This window comes from Botryllus schlosseri, chromosome 1 (assembly GCF_051294905.1).
Source record: "Botryllus schlosseri isolate E-star chromosome 1, Bs_hap1, whole genome shotgun sequence".
NCBI classification, from domain to species: domain Eukaryota; kingdom Metazoa; phylum Chordata; class Ascidiacea; order Stolidobranchia; family Styelidae; genus Botryllus; species Botryllus schlosseri.
In genome coordinates this window covers 35972102-35988110 of record NC_137236.1, presented here as the reverse complement: position 1 = coordinate 35988110, position 16009 = coordinate 35972102, and the positions used below count along the sequence as shown (strand labels likewise).

Here is a 16009-nt window from a genome sequence, read left to right as displayed (position 1 = left end):
CGATTAAATATGACGATGCAAAATACTTCACCGCTATGCAGCCCGCTCAACTGGTGGGCTGCAAATGCTATACCCACGAAGAAGACTAGTGAAGGCAATATGTCCTATTTCACTATGATGCGTGGTACGTAAATTCGGAGTGATGAATGTTGGTGAAGCTCTTTTCGACAACGCAGTGGTTTACCGGACGCTGCTATTGTTTTAACGTCTGGCTCATACGCGTAATATTCAAATGATTCAATTGCGAGAACGACTTCTCTGCGCTGTGAATACTTTCATATCCGTAAACTGAAGGGTGATATTTGGATAAAATATACAACTCGAATACCTATTTTCGAGATCTGCTGATTGAGGTAACTGTATTTAAAATTACATCATTTCAAAGCACTACACGATTGCCGTAAGATGTAAATAATGGAAGTATAGTCTTTATAGTCTTTTAATCGAACATCCACCTTGGCCTTATACGCAAATACGAAACACGTGTAGGCTACGTTCATTGAAACACAAGTAGCAGCAAGGAAACATAAACCGAACAAGCTATTAAAAAGAAACGGTATATATCAGTAGGCGGAACAGATATGTCATGTCGTGGTACGGTATATCTAGAGAATTCACATTAAAACACATTATCATCAGCTGAATATACGGTATTCCAATTAGAAACGGTGTGGTGTAGTGTAGTTACGGTCGTGCAGCAGAGATACACCGTATAGTTTTCGCCAATATTTAAAGCTTCTTTATTTCAAGTAATGGCGCGTTTTGTAATGGAATCAGCTCTTGCAAACACTGACGGGCCCTTTCCGAGATGAAAGATATCAGCTGTAAACGGTATACGATGTTTGGGTGCGAGGTAAATGTTCGCAGCAGGAATTACCAATCATTAGAATTTCGGGAGGTTAAATCCTAATTCCTTTTCTCGGCTATCCAAATGACAAATTGCGAACTGTGACGGTAGCGATTCGCTTCGAGATGGATGTGCGCCAGCGAATGTCGTGACAGTTGTAGTATATCTCCGAATGGATCGCTTTTTACGATGATTTACGAAGGCCTATCCACATAGTCGTTGGATCCAAGGCTTCTACATTAATGTGTCTTTCAGGTGGTTGTAAAGATATATAGTTTTTGGTATTTTGGTTTGACTGCAGGGACATACGAACGGAACAAAGCTAACAAACGATGGCGGGTCGATTGATAAAGTCTAGGAGCATGTGGAGCCTTTCTACAATCGAGGAAGAAGAGGAGTTGTAAGATCTCAAGTATTTCTTGTTACGCCGTTATTCGCCCGATACTCTGAATTCAGTGGTGGAAAACGGGCGTATTTAGAATCTTACCATCATAAAGCGGGGTGTTAATCAAGCCATCGACATTATCTGGTTAAAATTGTGTTGTTATACCTACCCATTATGATAGGTGAAAACAAGTCAGATATGCGGAGCTGTATCCCAGGGGTGTATAAGTGGGTTCCGTCAACACCTCTGTGATCCCACTTGAGGAGATACACGAAGTATAATCCACTCTACCCCTTTATTTAAATCTAGAGATTGGTGAAAGTGATTCGTCAAAGCGATGTTTGGTACTTGGAAGTTATTTCCCAACATATGAGCATGCGACACAATGAAAGACTACAGTTGAGCATGGACAGTTAACATGCGCCACTTCAGCATGTGACTTCATAACACAATACTAACACTAACCCCAACCATAACTCTCAATATTGAAATTTTCCATAATATTCATCTCAACCCCACCTTAACCTAACCGTAAATTCAGTCCTAATCCAATTCTTCCCGTACATTTAACCAGCAAGCTCCTGTGTCGCGTGCACAATTGTCGCATGTTCATATGTCTGTGGACCTCTGAAAATATCGTTTAGCAAGAGATGGCCAGAGTAGTCGTCGTTCGTACTGGAGTAGAACTAAGGAAGAATCCTTGATTTGAAAAGTAAATATTCCCTATAAGCTGACAAGTGAACTAAACGTGGAAATGGTTTCAAATCATAGCTTCTCGGGTAAATATCGAACGTGCACAAAACCAAATTAGGTATTCGAAAAAAGTAGCAGCACTTTGCTACAGGCTATTACGATTTCCGTGGACAGCGCAGTATTTACATGACCTCTGTATCACTTATAACTTGGCCTCTACTCTATATGATGACGTCTAAAACATGACACTAATCAACACGCTGTGTGTGGTTACCTTTGGGAGCGGTCTGTAAAAAGTCAGTTTTGGTTGGAGTATTGAAACAGGCTTCTACAGACAGTTTCCGAAATTGACTGTATATAGAGCGCACTAATTATTGTCGTTTTTCTTATATTTCAACATAGCAATGTCGTCAACGAGTGCAAGTGCCACTGTTACTGTAGCTACATGGTAGGAACGACACAACGTTTGCAGGACCGCATCAAATAGCGTGTCCTTAGATTTATTAGAACACGTGTATCACGCTCGGAAAATGGTCATCCTTGACTCATCTCCTGAAGCTGGAACAAGAACAACAAAGACCGTGAATTCTTCCATCGGCAAACAGTTCATTGGATAGTTCTGTTCGCGTGTAAAATTGTCGAGATTTAGCGTCGTCAGGAGAGGCCGTTCACACTTCCATATGGGTGCCTTGGATGTGACTTTTTATCAAAATATACCAACTCAGTTTGTGCCATCAGAAGGAGTTCGTGTACCATTAAAAATAGTACATAGAGTTTAAGCGATCTCTTCGCCTTGATTATGTGAAATTTGATGCTGCTGCCGTCATCTGTTCATAACGTTTTCGAATATATTGCTGAATTGCATATCGAAGTTATGTACCTCCAAGAATCTCCTCAGTATGTGTTTCTCACTTTTAGTAGTTCGAGAGCCTCTGGTAGCGACGGAGGTGCGTTATCATCGACATCTCTGATAGAGGATATCGCTAAAGGACGCCTGAGGCGCAAGTCCGGAGATCGCTCGGCATCTCGAGGCAGCCTCACCACTCCAGAGGATCTGTCGAACTCCAGCACTACGCCGACGCCAGAGAGCCCGGCGACTACGCCGTACAAGCGTCTAACGCCACCCGCTGGATTGCATCGCAGCAAAAGTTCTACGATGGATAGCTCATCGGGAGATAGCTACAGAGATATCTCGTCGGACCGTTCGCCGTCGGTCGTTAGACGTAATAAAGAGGCAGAACTATATAGTTCCTCAGGTAAAACAATATCTGCTTCTCGTGTAGACTTTTACCGCTAGATTTCACGGTAGTATCCCGATCGAATTGATAGCCCAACAGAGGGGTCAGTTGATTACCTATACTTTCCCGGCGAACTTGAAGTAGGTTTTGCTTTCACTTCAGTGGCTTTTGAACAAGGTCCTGCAGCCGGGCAAAATCGAGTGCTGGAGTAGTTAGATTCTCAATTGGAAATTAAGCTTGGAGTATTAGAGTATATTTCATGATTACCTCACGGTAGCATGGATGGTATGTTGAGTTCAAACATGTAGCCTACCTTTTATATGATCAAAAAGAATTGTAATGCAAGTTCTACGTCACATTGAAGATCGTTAGGTATGTTTTCGACCACACGCCTTTCATTGCACATTGTGATAACGCTCTGGGTCAATCACGACTTCACATAAATGTCATTGCCACTTTATACTAGGTTTCGTGTGTTGCGATACGACCAATCGCGGATTGAGCCTTCCGCGAGCCGAAGCATAGACGCTATGATTTTAGAGGTCACATTATATCTTAGTGGCAAGGGGCTAATAATTTCAGTGCTGGAAAAAATCCAATGTCATCACCGGACTCGAATCATTGGAATTATTAGTCGATTCAGATTCGACCACTTGAATCATTGTGCCATGCCCTACCATGGCCTACCATACCCCTACCAAGTTCTCATTTACTTTAACAGTACTATGGCAAAACTGGCGCTTCTTCGATATACGCCCCAGATCGAAACAGTGTTTCACATGTAACCAGCAAGTGTTTCCCATGAACACGATCAAATTTTATAAACGTCAAAATAAATTGTTTTTTGCCTGTGGAGAGACGGATATTAGGGTTGGATGTGGTCAAAGTTGGGGTTGGGGATATCAGGGTTGGGGGAGATTATGGTTGGGGGTTGGTGGATATTAGGGTTGTGTTAGGGTATTCCAGGATTAGAACTGGGGAAGGGGGATATTAGGGTTGGAGGTGGGTTAGGGTCAAAGTTGGTGTTAGGGTATCCCAAGATTAGGGTTGGGGATATTATGGTCGGGAGAGTGTGGAATATCGTGTCCCACACTCCAAACCTATTCTTGAGTTACCTGAACCCTAACACAGCTCTAACCCTAACCCAGCTCTAACCCTAACTCTAAACCCATCCCCTAATATCCTAACCCTAATATCCCCCCTCCCCAACCCTAATATCCCCCTTTCCCAAACCTAATATAAATCATTCCTCGAACCCTAATATCCCCCCTCTCCAACTCTAATATCCCCCTCTACTCAACCCTAAAATCCTCCCCCTCCCCAGTCCTAATATCCCCCTCTCCTCCAACCATAATATCCTCCTTCCACAACAAAGGCAAGAAACAATTTATTTTGACGTTTATAAATTTTATTGTGTCCATGTGAAACATTTGTTGGTGTCATGGGGATCACTGTTTCGATCTGGGGCGTATATCGAAGAAGCGCCGCAAAACTTCCCATTTTCTCAATTTTCATTTTGCCAAGCAGAAGATAGTCTTGAGATAAGTTTGCGTAGCTTTTTCGGGTTAATTCGTCGTAAGAACCGCGTGGAACAACGCCTTTATCGATGTGAATGAACATAATTTCGACGCTTTCGCCTGTTAGTAGAGTCATTAGCCAGTTTGCGTTAGTCGAATGGCTCCCAACGTGGGTGATATCGCCCCCCGGTGTCGATTTAGCGGTATAGGAGGTGAAAATAACAAGGGGCGATAGGGGGCGGAAATGGACGAAGGGGGCGATGGCACGTTCAAACGGATATATTGGAGTCCAGTCGGAGAAGTGACCCTTTTCTTAGTCAACTCGCGAAAATTTAGCTGTAAAAGTGCAATTTCGAGGTCGAGCCGAAAAGTTGACCTTTTTTAGTCAGCTCGCCGGTGATTACGGTTTGTACGCCCATTTTTCGGTCCCAATATAGGGGGGAAGGGGGGTGATACGTGTGGACTGTGGAGCTTGAAAACGGGTCGATCAGTCGAAAAAGGTTGAGAACCACTGTGCGTTTGTCGCTATGGTAGATCTTGGAATTTAGAAAGTAGACACCTCCGATTACCTGTAAAAAGTATGCGACATACGACGAAATGTATATTTGGAAACTACTTACCTCAGCAACTTTCTAAGACCGTTTCATCCATACTTACACTCAGGGTTGTAACCAAGTCGCAAGGTTCCTAGTTGCAAGTCAATCTCACATTTATAGTTTTGACTCTAGTTTAGTCAGGTCAAGTCGAGTCACTTTCAATTCACCGAGTCCAGTAAGAGTGCAAGTCTGCAGGGTTGTAACCAAATCGTAAGGTTTCGAGTCACAAGTCAATCTCAATTTTATCGTTTTGACCGAGTCAAGTCGAGTCATTTTCAATTCACCAGCGAGTCAAGTCCGAGTCCAAGTCACGAAATAGAGTGTCGAGTCCGAGTCATAGTGTTTGACTCGAGTCCGAGTCCAAGTCATTGTGTTCACTGCTCAGTTAGTTCCGAGTTGATGTCATGTGATACCCACTTTTTTCAGCTCAGCTTGGTGATATTTAATGCTTCGCATTCATAATATACTAGTTTTCCTCAGATTTAGCAGTTTCTGGTAACATTTTCAGGTGGCAGTACTGATAGATGAAATAATAATAGTGAAACAACTTTACTATTCTTCGAAATTACAATGAAATGCCTGTCTTGATAGACCCAGTCTCGAGTCATATGACTTGGTCCGAGTCATGCGCAATGACTCGAGCACAAGTCGAGTCAATACACAAATTGACTCGAGTCGAGTCGAGTTATTTTCCCTTTTTCAGAAAATGACTCGAATCAAGTCGAGTCACCAGAATATGGCGACTCGAGTCCGTTATGACGTCATAATGAGTGATACTCAAATACTCGAATCGAAGCGTAATACGTGATTCAGAATCGAATCACTCAGGTACTCGATTTTGCCCAGCCCAAGTCATGACTAGAGTTATTACAACGCTGCTTCCACTTGAATTTGAACTTCTACTGGGCTTACCAATGCTGGCTATGCGCTTGAGACTTTTTGACTCCATATAGCAGTAACGAACATATTTTGCTACAATTGAGAAGATTGTTGGCTCCATTTCAGATACGCTTGATCTTTACCGAGAGCTGGGCAGAGATAAGCTTGCGTTTGTGTCGTTCCTGAGAGGTGAGTACAAGCTATATACCTGGGGAGGGAGGGGGATGACTCGTTTCATTGACATGAATATTCTAAATAAAAATCGGTACCTAATCCGGGACATCGGCATCACCGTACTAACGCAGACCGTGGCTTGACGTAAATTATCCTAGGGTTATGCAATATTGAAAATTGAGAGTAGTTAGAAGAATTGTTTTTACTTTTTCGGGGTACTCAAACAGTTTTTAGTCAACTATAATACATAGGCCTACATGTTACTTCACTTGGAAATCCACAAGTTCATTGGTAATCGAGTCGCAATTTAGGGCGTATAGGGTCTACCATCACCTGAGTATCTGCTTCCACTCCTTCAACCACGGCTATTTGAAATGTATGGAAAATCGAACAGATGTGATGTATAACACGTTGTTTGTTTCACTGTAATGGGATAAATGATGGGGTGACGTATTAAAAATTGTGAAAAAAAGTATTGAGGTACATATTTATTAGTACATAGTACCTATTTTCCGACTCTCCTAACACGATTTGAAAAATAATTTTGTATTTTTTGACCATTCTGACTAGTTCATCGCGTTTGACAATGTAGCGGGTCTGTCACTGCTCTAACTATAATTTCCGTGAATATCAGGCTTTTGCGAAGTGGTTTCAACGGTGTGTTACCACCGCAGTTGGGGAAGGCTTCTGCTTATATTGCTCGACTCGGAGTCATGAACTCGAATCGTTGTGCTGAGTCCCAACTTGTTTATTATATTGCACTCGAGAAATGAACAGTGCATGCATTGAAATACCGAACTATGCAATTCCTTTCATTTGAAGTAAATTATTAAATGTTTTCTCTCTTTAGGTCTCGCCTATTCGCACTTGCAAGGCAGAGTGTACGAGGTTGCCAGGGCGCGGTTGGAGCAAATCGAAGAAATCGAATTGACCAAGGACCTGGACACGCTGCTAATGATGGCAGATTGCGACGTGCACCTGAGGCGCGAGATTGCGAAACGCAGCATCGACAATTTACAGCTCGCTATCGACAACTGCCCGTCTCTATCTCTGGAGGAAGTCAAATCGTGGGCGGATCAGCTCGCGTTCAACGGCCGAGATGTAGCTGCTATGATTTTGTACCGCGTGTGCGGTAAATCCGAGAGAGCTAAAGAGCGATCGCCTAAAGAGTTGGCAGTGTGGATATTCGCAAACTCTCAAAACATCTTCAAACTCGCTGATCGCATGATGAAGTCTGGCAACTGCTCGCAGTATATTATCGAACGACACGCTATCGAGTTCGTCGCAGATTTTACGGATGACTTGAAGTCCGTCCCGTGGGAGGACATTGAAGGAAAAGTTGTCGCAATAGGCTCGAGCACTGAAGACCTATGCGTGCTCTACAGTAACTTGGAGAACCACGACATGGCAATCATACAAGCACGGTCGCTAATCGACTGGCTGCGTAAACTCCCTAATCCGCCAATCACCAGGTGCCAACTGACCGGGTACATGTACCGTCGTCTGGGTCTCGGCCATCACCTGAAGCGCAGGTACAGCAAGGCGGTGCAATATCTGGAGAAATCGATCAGCTTTTTCGAAGAGGCTCAAGATTTCAGGACCGAGTGGATCAGGAAGGCCACCATGGAAATGGCGTACGGATGCTTGAACGAGAGTTTGGAGATGAGGGCGCTCGAAAAAGTACTCTGACCGATATACAACTTGCGGCTTTTGATTCGAAACTTTGGAATGAATTTGTGTTTTAATTTGGAAAAAAATAAACTTGAAGTTCTACGTTTCCTATTTTCATCTTTTACCGGATGGCTCGCATTGCATAGACTCGGTAGCCAGATTTTACGACCGGAGCTGGTCAGTAGCCGAGACCTTGTATTTCTTCTGAGTACTTGCATGTATTTCCCAAATTACAATACGTACTGAAAGGGCCAGCTATTTGTCTTTTTACTTTTAACAGCTCATTGACAAATCTACTCGCCTTCCATGAATAAAGTTTTTAAAGTTTTAGAAGTTTAAAGATGGTATGGTTAGGGCTGCATTTAAAACTAGTGATATTATAAAACGCTTTAAAACATGATTTACACATTCTTTAAAACATGACATAAAATAATTTACTCAAGTTTTATAATTGTCATAATTTAATAGTACATTCATATTGAAAATAACCCGAATATTTTCGGCCGATACTCGTCAGCAGTAATCGTCAGCAACTAGTAGAGAATTTAATAGAACATCTTATATCAAGAATCGTATCACAAAATATGGTGGGATCAGCATGAAATGCCCAATACGAGAGCGTTCAATATACTATTTTTAGAACAAGGGTCACCAACATGGTGCCCGCGGGCCCCAAGTAGCCCACGAGCCTGTTCTAGAAATAGCAGCATTTACCAATAATCGACAGATTAAACCAGTTAGATTTTAAATATATAAATTGATTTATTTAGCTATTGCTTAAATCACACTAACGTGTATAACTTACAAATGACAATACATATATACATAAACACTTGAAGCGATGATATCAAATATCCTCAATTACAATTAGTAATATACCGACACGTAATAGAATCACAAGATATCGAAGATGTAGGATACGGCGCACTGCCTATACAAGCGATATGACGGAATGCTATCCACGGTATCTTGAAATGGCGGGGGATTCCGATATGGTAGCTCGGCGTCAAGGACAATGCCAAATTACTAAACCAAATTACTATTCGGTAGCACATAGCCGTGAAGTACTAGCAGATTTTCAATATCTGTATGCCCATTACGTATTGTATATTTTGACACAGCTTGTTTCTCTTACACTCAACGCAGTTTAGTACCATGTTTCTAACTTTCTGTAATCGTCGCTGCTATCCGGTATATTGAAATCTGTCATGTCTGGGTGCTGAACAGCTGGAGATTGAAATTGTAACACTGAAAAATGACCTCCACCTCAAAGCCCACTAGGCTGCAGCAAGTTTTTGGTGCCTTATTGAGACAGAAAACTACAGTGGTGCATGCGCCCTGCGCAGCGGCTATGAAGGTTGCAAATGTGTTCGGTTCGACTTTGTGAATCAGCCTTTTCGGATATGAACTTCATCAAAAACAAACACAGAACACGCCTCACTATGTACATCTGGATCACTCACTCAGAGTTGCAGTGTCAAGTTACATACAGGAGTACATCGCAGTAGTTGGTAGCATGCAATGCCAGGCTTCCATCTGACTGATATAGAACCAGATAACATAATGTCCGGTCTAAAGTCTGATTTCATTTATTTTAAACTTTGAGTTGACTGTTGTTATATAATTTATACCAACACGGTGCGAAGTAATTTATGATTTCTTAAAAAATCCTAGTGGCTAGCTAGTTGAAATGAGATGTTTTGATTTAAAGATTTAAAAGACTCTCTTAGAAGTCTTACCGCAATGTGAATCTTGACCATCAGTGCTACAAATATCAAAGCGGAAATCCAGTCTGATACGGGTAAACGGCGGAAGTAAATGGTAGCTACTGGCTAGTAGCTTCAATCAGTACCCAAGAAGTAGCTCTAGGTTGCAAAAAGGTTGGTGAGCCAGGTTTTGGAAGATAGACGAACTCTCTCTTGTTGGCACAGCCTTGGCTGGTGTATTTTGATAAAAGTATGTGTATGTTTTCCCCGCTCATTACCTGACCGCCTTCCTAAATGAAATATCCTGGGGCGCATACGAATCCTAACCGATCGATACACAGGTCCGACGTACCAGACTCAGGTCATGGGCGGTCGATTGTGCTTGATTAAGTTTCTGAATAATTAAGGCACAGGCTACGTCGGAAGACGCATCAGTTGTTGATTACAAACGAGAGATGACGCTCTGAAGACACTGCAAGTAATGGAGGGCGCCACTGGTCATTTGTACTATGGATAGAGAGATAGTAAGAGACTTGCTGTACAGCATTCACTGGTATTATGGCGGTGTGATGTGTAGTCGATTCGTTGAAGTTCGGCTGTTCCTGATCTAATTGGCGTATTCTGAAATGACATTTCTTCCACAGTTATTGTCGATATCTTATTTAGCGTTACGTTTATGTTGAGATGGATGCAGCAGCCGTTTCTAAAGTCACGGCAAAGGCTCTAGAATGCGTTAATCAAGACGGGTAAGTGGCTTATATGTTATTGCTCATGTAACGGTCGAGCTTGATGGTGCAACGTTTCTGTACATTACGGCTGTTTAAAAACTTTTTTAAAATTTTACTGTCAACGTGATAAAATTATTATTCTGGCTAGAAAAACGTTGCGCACCAAATTTGGCTCAATTCCAAACACTAGAAGCGAAATTATTGCAGCAGAAAAACTTTTAATTTCATGACTTCATAATAAATAACTCTGGTCAACACAATTTTGTTGACTTTGATCAGACAATTGATTTTGACTAACTTTTGGGCGCTGAATTAAAAAATGACTTCCACTTTTCTCTATCACGTCAAGTTTTTGGGTTAGGCACCCACCACATTGTCCCATAACCCACATAATAACACTACTTTAATTATTTTGTATTTATTGTATAAAACGTTTCAAAAACCACAAGCAGTCGAAAGTAAATCAGTAGACTTCAAATAAACATTTGCACTGCTTTATTGAGTTGATTTAAACGGATATTGCTTCTACAGGATAGATAAAGTGCGAGTTTCAGGGTCAAAATTTACTTAAGCTATAGTCAGCTAACATATGTAAACTCCAATCTACTCTGGTATCTTACCCCCATCATCTCCATATGTTGGAGGACATTTGCTTCTTTCCCATCTCTGACTATGTCAAGGTTTTCGGGGAAATTATTTATATATTTTACCTGTTTTGAATGTTTGCTGTGCGACATGAACATATAGCAAGGACACATGTGTATCAGAGTTAGATGTGCAGATGTGCATCCTTGTTGTCTGACCACTAAGAAAATACATTATTTCAAAGCTGACACATATGATCCAATCATGCTCGCGATATTGCAACGAATCAATGTTTCATGTTTCTGTATTATTCTGAATGTTTCTGTATTATTCACGAAGACTAACTGAGTGTTCAATTGTTAAGACGTTGCCATTTTGGAGAATGCCACACTTTACGATCCTTTTGAGCTACCTATCGGCATTTGCCATTCACTTGAGTTGTAAATCGGAATTCCTAACTCCTCCAGTAATCCGAGGTAACAGTATCATGCCAATGCCAGTATCACGGCAATACACAAAGCTACCGAAAGTAGGACTATGACGAAACAGCTGTTTCTTCTGATCGAAAGTGAGATACCTTCTCTACCTTGCCAAGTAATCTTTTCTCGCCTCGTAAGGATGTTAAAAGTTCCGAGGATTTCTCTTCCAATTCTCAACTCGTGTTGATGGACTAGCCTACTCTACGTTCTGAATCATCTTAGATTTCAAAATCTTCATCATTTGGCCTGCTATCCCTAATATTGATCCGAATTATCGAGCGTATGGAAGTTTGAGATTACACTGGATAAGCTGAATGGGGGGCATTGGACCTATAGCTGATACTAAATGTCATGTATATTTTTCTTGCCATATCCTGCAGTTTGCTGACGATTACCCCTGACGAGTGTCAGCCGAAATTATTCGTGTTCATTTCAATATGAATATACTATTCAATTGTATATTGAAGTTCTGTACCTCCAAGAAGCTGTTCAAATAAAGATATGGCAGTGACACATGTGTATCAGGGTTACATTGTGCATCCTTATTGTCTGACCGCTAGAAAACACAATATTTCAAAGCTGATACATACCATCCAATCGTGCTCGTGATATTGCAACAATTCAATGTTTTTGTATACTCTTAATGTTTCTGTATTATTCACGAAGACTAACTGAGTGTGAAATTGTTACTGCACTTAAGACTTTGCCATTACGGAGAATGGCACAGTTTAGGATCCTTTTTGAGCTACCTATAGGCATTCGCCATTCACTTGACATGTAAATCGGGATTCTTAACTCCTCCAGTAATCCATGGTAACGGTATCATGCTAATGCCAATATCACGGCAATATACACAAAGCTACCGAAAGTAGGCCTATGACGAAACGGCTGTTTCTCCTGATCGAAAGTGAGATAGGCCTACCTTCTCTACCTAGGCCTACCTTCTCTACCTTGCCAAGTAATCTTTTCTGGCTTCGTAAGGATGTTAAAAGTTTTGAGGATTTCTCTTCCAATTCTCAACTCGTGTTGATGGACTAGCCTACTCTACATTCTGAATCATCTTAGATTTCAAAATCTTCATCATTAGGCCTGCTATCCCTAAAATCTTCATCTTGATTCAAATTATCGAGCGTATAGGAGTTTCAAGTTACACTCGATAAGCTGAATGGGGCATTGGACCTATTGCTGGTAGTAAATGTAATGTTTACTTTTCTTGCTTAATCCTGCAGTTTGCATCAAATATGTGTGCGAAATATCCTGGGATGATTGCTTCCTCTAACCAAAACTGGTTGAAAGCATCGGCCAAGATCGATACCAGTACCTTTTTTCCTCATAATTCAATCGAGCCTTTGGCTATATAACTTATTATACGGTAAAAGTCTGGATATTTATGTGGTATGGAAAACTAATATGGCTAAATTACTGAAAATTTGCATATTTTTGGCATCTGTCGTAGAGCAAAAACTTGATGTGATGGAAGAAAACTAGCGGTTTGTTGGAATCAGCACGCCAAAATTAGCCTAAATCAAGTGCAAAATCAAAGTCAACAAATTTCTCGTTCAAAATTGTTGCCCAGTGTAATTAAAGTGTTAGTCACCGTAAATACTATTTTATTCAAATCCAAAATTTTCTACTGCAATAACTTCCCCTCTTCTGGTTGGAATTGAGCCAAATTTGGTGCGCATCATGGATTCGACAGAAAAAATTTCAAATTTTATTTCCGTTTTTGTATATGATAAATTCAAAACTTTCTACCTCAAGAAACTCGCTTCTACTGGTTGGAATTAGGCCAAATTTGGTAGGTAGCGTTGTTTCAGCCAACATAATGATTTTATAACGTGAGCCAGTAAAATTTTAATAAAAAAGTTTTTGAACAGCCCTAATGTACGCGTATGTTATCTTATATGCGAAAGTGTACTCACGAAAAGCGCACGAGAAAGACCTACTATACAGTGATTTTCGTCTAAATTTCAGGCCACGTTCGGCCAGTAGCGACCCGAAATCGTTTGCGTGTGACGGACGCTCTGGTGTCAACTGTCAAAATAAGAACGGGAGTAAACATGGCGAGGAATCGGTGAAGTTCAGAACTAAAAGCGACTCCAGAGCAGGAACGAAACCCGTAGAACGCGATAACGATATTCCGAATCGACCCATCGGTAAGAGCGAGATTATTTATGTAAATCGACCCACACAAATACTATGTCATTCCCAGTTCCATTTTCCTTGTGTAAAAATTTAGAGTCAACTAGGAATAAATAATTTGATCTTCGATTTGGAAAATTGCGTTTTCGTTTAGTTCCTGAAAAGCTCGCACAGCTCGTGTCTAAAGCTATTCGAAGACAAGAGGCCGTGCATCGAGGTAATACACATTTGAATATTTCGTTAGGCGATAGCCTAGCCCAGTGGTTCTCAATCTTTTTCTCTTCGTGGACCCCTTTCGGACCATCACGGACACCCCGCGGACCCCCACGAAGTTTTAGTTGAAATTTTGTTCAATCATCGTGCCATCGTCATCTGTCTTGTGCAAATGATAACTGTAGGCTTAGTGATAAACAGCAACAATATGATTTTTCTTGATATTAATATCATGGTATTAGGGTTACCATACGTCCTTTTTTTAGTCGACCAGCAGTATCTGCATAAATTTCCCATATCTATATCTCCTTTCGTACCTTGAAAAGTGTCCTCTTTTTCATATCTTAAAATATGGTAACTCTGTTTTAACAGGAACAGCAAGCGCGTTGTGCGAAGAGAAACAGTTCACAAAGGCCCTCGCGGTGTTGCGAAGGATTCATACCGATAACTGCTTCGATGTGGACACGATGCTGCTACGCGCCGAGTGCAGCATAGTCTCGCAGGGTTCCCTGCAATACGACCGAATGGTGGCTGATTTTATCGATACCGCTAGTATCTGCTCGGTGCCGCCAGACTACGTGCACGAATGGGGCAAGGAGATGGCAGCTCAAGGGCGTAGGGTGGCCGCTGTATTATTATGCAGGGCGGTTCTGGAGACTTGCGTCAATGTCCATCTCTTGTCGGAAGAGTATTGTGTTTGGTGCACACGAGTCGTATCTGATATTCGCCAGTTAGCCGGTTTTATCTTGGAAGAGGGGGAAAAGTATGAGCGTCAGTTCATCCGCGATTACGCCGTCGCTTTTATGTACCAAGTCTACGCGGCAGGTAAATCGATCGAGTGTCATCCGACGGAGACATGTCATCGCGAAAAGGCTCTCATGTACGCATTGTGTACAAGTAATATCGCTGACATTTGCGGCAGGCTGAAAATGTATGATTTGACCATACGGTACGCGGAAGAAGGGATCGCAGGCCTACGTCATCTTGCTGACCAAGCCACTGTCCCTTCAGGTCATCTGCTTCATCTCCAAGGCGAGGCGCACCTACTCGTCGGCGATTACCGAAACGGTGTGCGCTGTCTCGTTGACGCTGCTATGGAGTTCCAGAAAGCTGTCGATTTTCTAGACGAAAAGGGTAGAAAACAAGCAATCCTTTCCGTCCAAAACACTCTAAAATTGAATGTTTAATGGGCTGGACAACACGCTTACCCATTAATCCAGGGAGTTTGAAGGTGGGTCCATGGAAGACCTATGTTGAACCTGCAACATTAAACCACATTCCCGTTATTGTAAAGATCTATCCTTATTTCTGTCTTTGTTTCCTTATTTTGCATTATATTCAGTGCTCGCCATACAGATCACAATAGCCTCAAGCTAGTGATATCACTATAACTGGTAATCCAGCCCTGAAACAGGCTGGGTGAACGTTTTGATATCTTTTGAAGTCATCAGCTTCTTCGACTTTAAGGGTCCGCGCAATCACGCAAACGAGTCGCCTTGAAGGATTCACACAATCATGCAAAAGAATTCAGGTGTCCGTGCTCGAACAAGGTTGGGAACCTCTGCACTAATTTATATCAAGTGGTGGTGATGCCAACTGTTTTATGTCATGGTTCCGAAAATTATTATTGGGTGTCGTATTCCTGCCAACGTTTAGCGCCTTAATGTTTGTATTGCATGAGGTGTCGATCGATAGATCTCGTTTGTTTGTGTAGTGTCGTTCGACGATGTTGCGTTGTATCGACGTGCAGATATCAAATTTCAAGGATACTTTGAATGTGCAATCCGTGATAACTGATATGGGCAGGGCTGTGGAGTCGGTAAATTCTACCACCGACTGCAACTCCGACTCCGACTCCAGACATTTTGATTTATCAACTCCGACTCCGACTCTACGCGTTTTCGATATACCGACTCCGACTCCTAAGTCTTTAAACGTACTGACTCCGACTCCGACTACAACTCCGACTTAAACAGTATCACCAATTTCCTTCGAAAATTATGTGCCACAGTGACATTCGAACGAGTATCACATACAACCATTAAACAAATGCGAACATAGGATTAGCGATGTCATGTCAAATTGTTTCATTGTGGCACAGCTCTAATTATTCACTATGCAATAAAGATGACCGAATACCTTTCTAAACATCTTTC

General features: G+C 41.8%; 2 protein-coding genes across 2 annotated transcripts; both read left to right on the top strand.

Annotated features, from left to right (window-relative positions):
* Nucleotides 1–994: 994 nt before the first annotated feature.
* On the top strand, nt 995–8111 carry LOC145448391 (uncharacterized). The gene is made up of 4 exons (XM_080326776.1): nt 995–1247; nt 2844–3181; nt 6282–6344; nt 7180–8111. The coding sequence occupies exons 1-4, from the start codon at nt 1180–1182 to the stop codon at nt 8016–8018; spliced, it is 1308 nt and encodes a 435-aa protein (XP_080182902.1). The 5' UTR covers nt 995–1179; the 3' UTR covers nt 8019–8111.
* A 2189-nt stretch (nt 8112–10300) lies between these two features.
* Nucleotides 10301–15040, top strand: LOC145441669 (uncharacterized). Its single transcript, XM_080319589.1, has 4 exons — nt 10301–10452; nt 13473–13654; nt 13795–13857; nt 14226–15040. The coding sequence occupies exons 1-4, from the start codon at nt 10391–10393 to the stop codon at nt 15038–15040; spliced, it is 1122 nt and encodes a 373-aa protein (XP_080175715.1). The 5' UTR covers nt 10301–10390.
* The last annotated feature ends 969 nt before the right edge of the window (nt 15041–16009 follow it).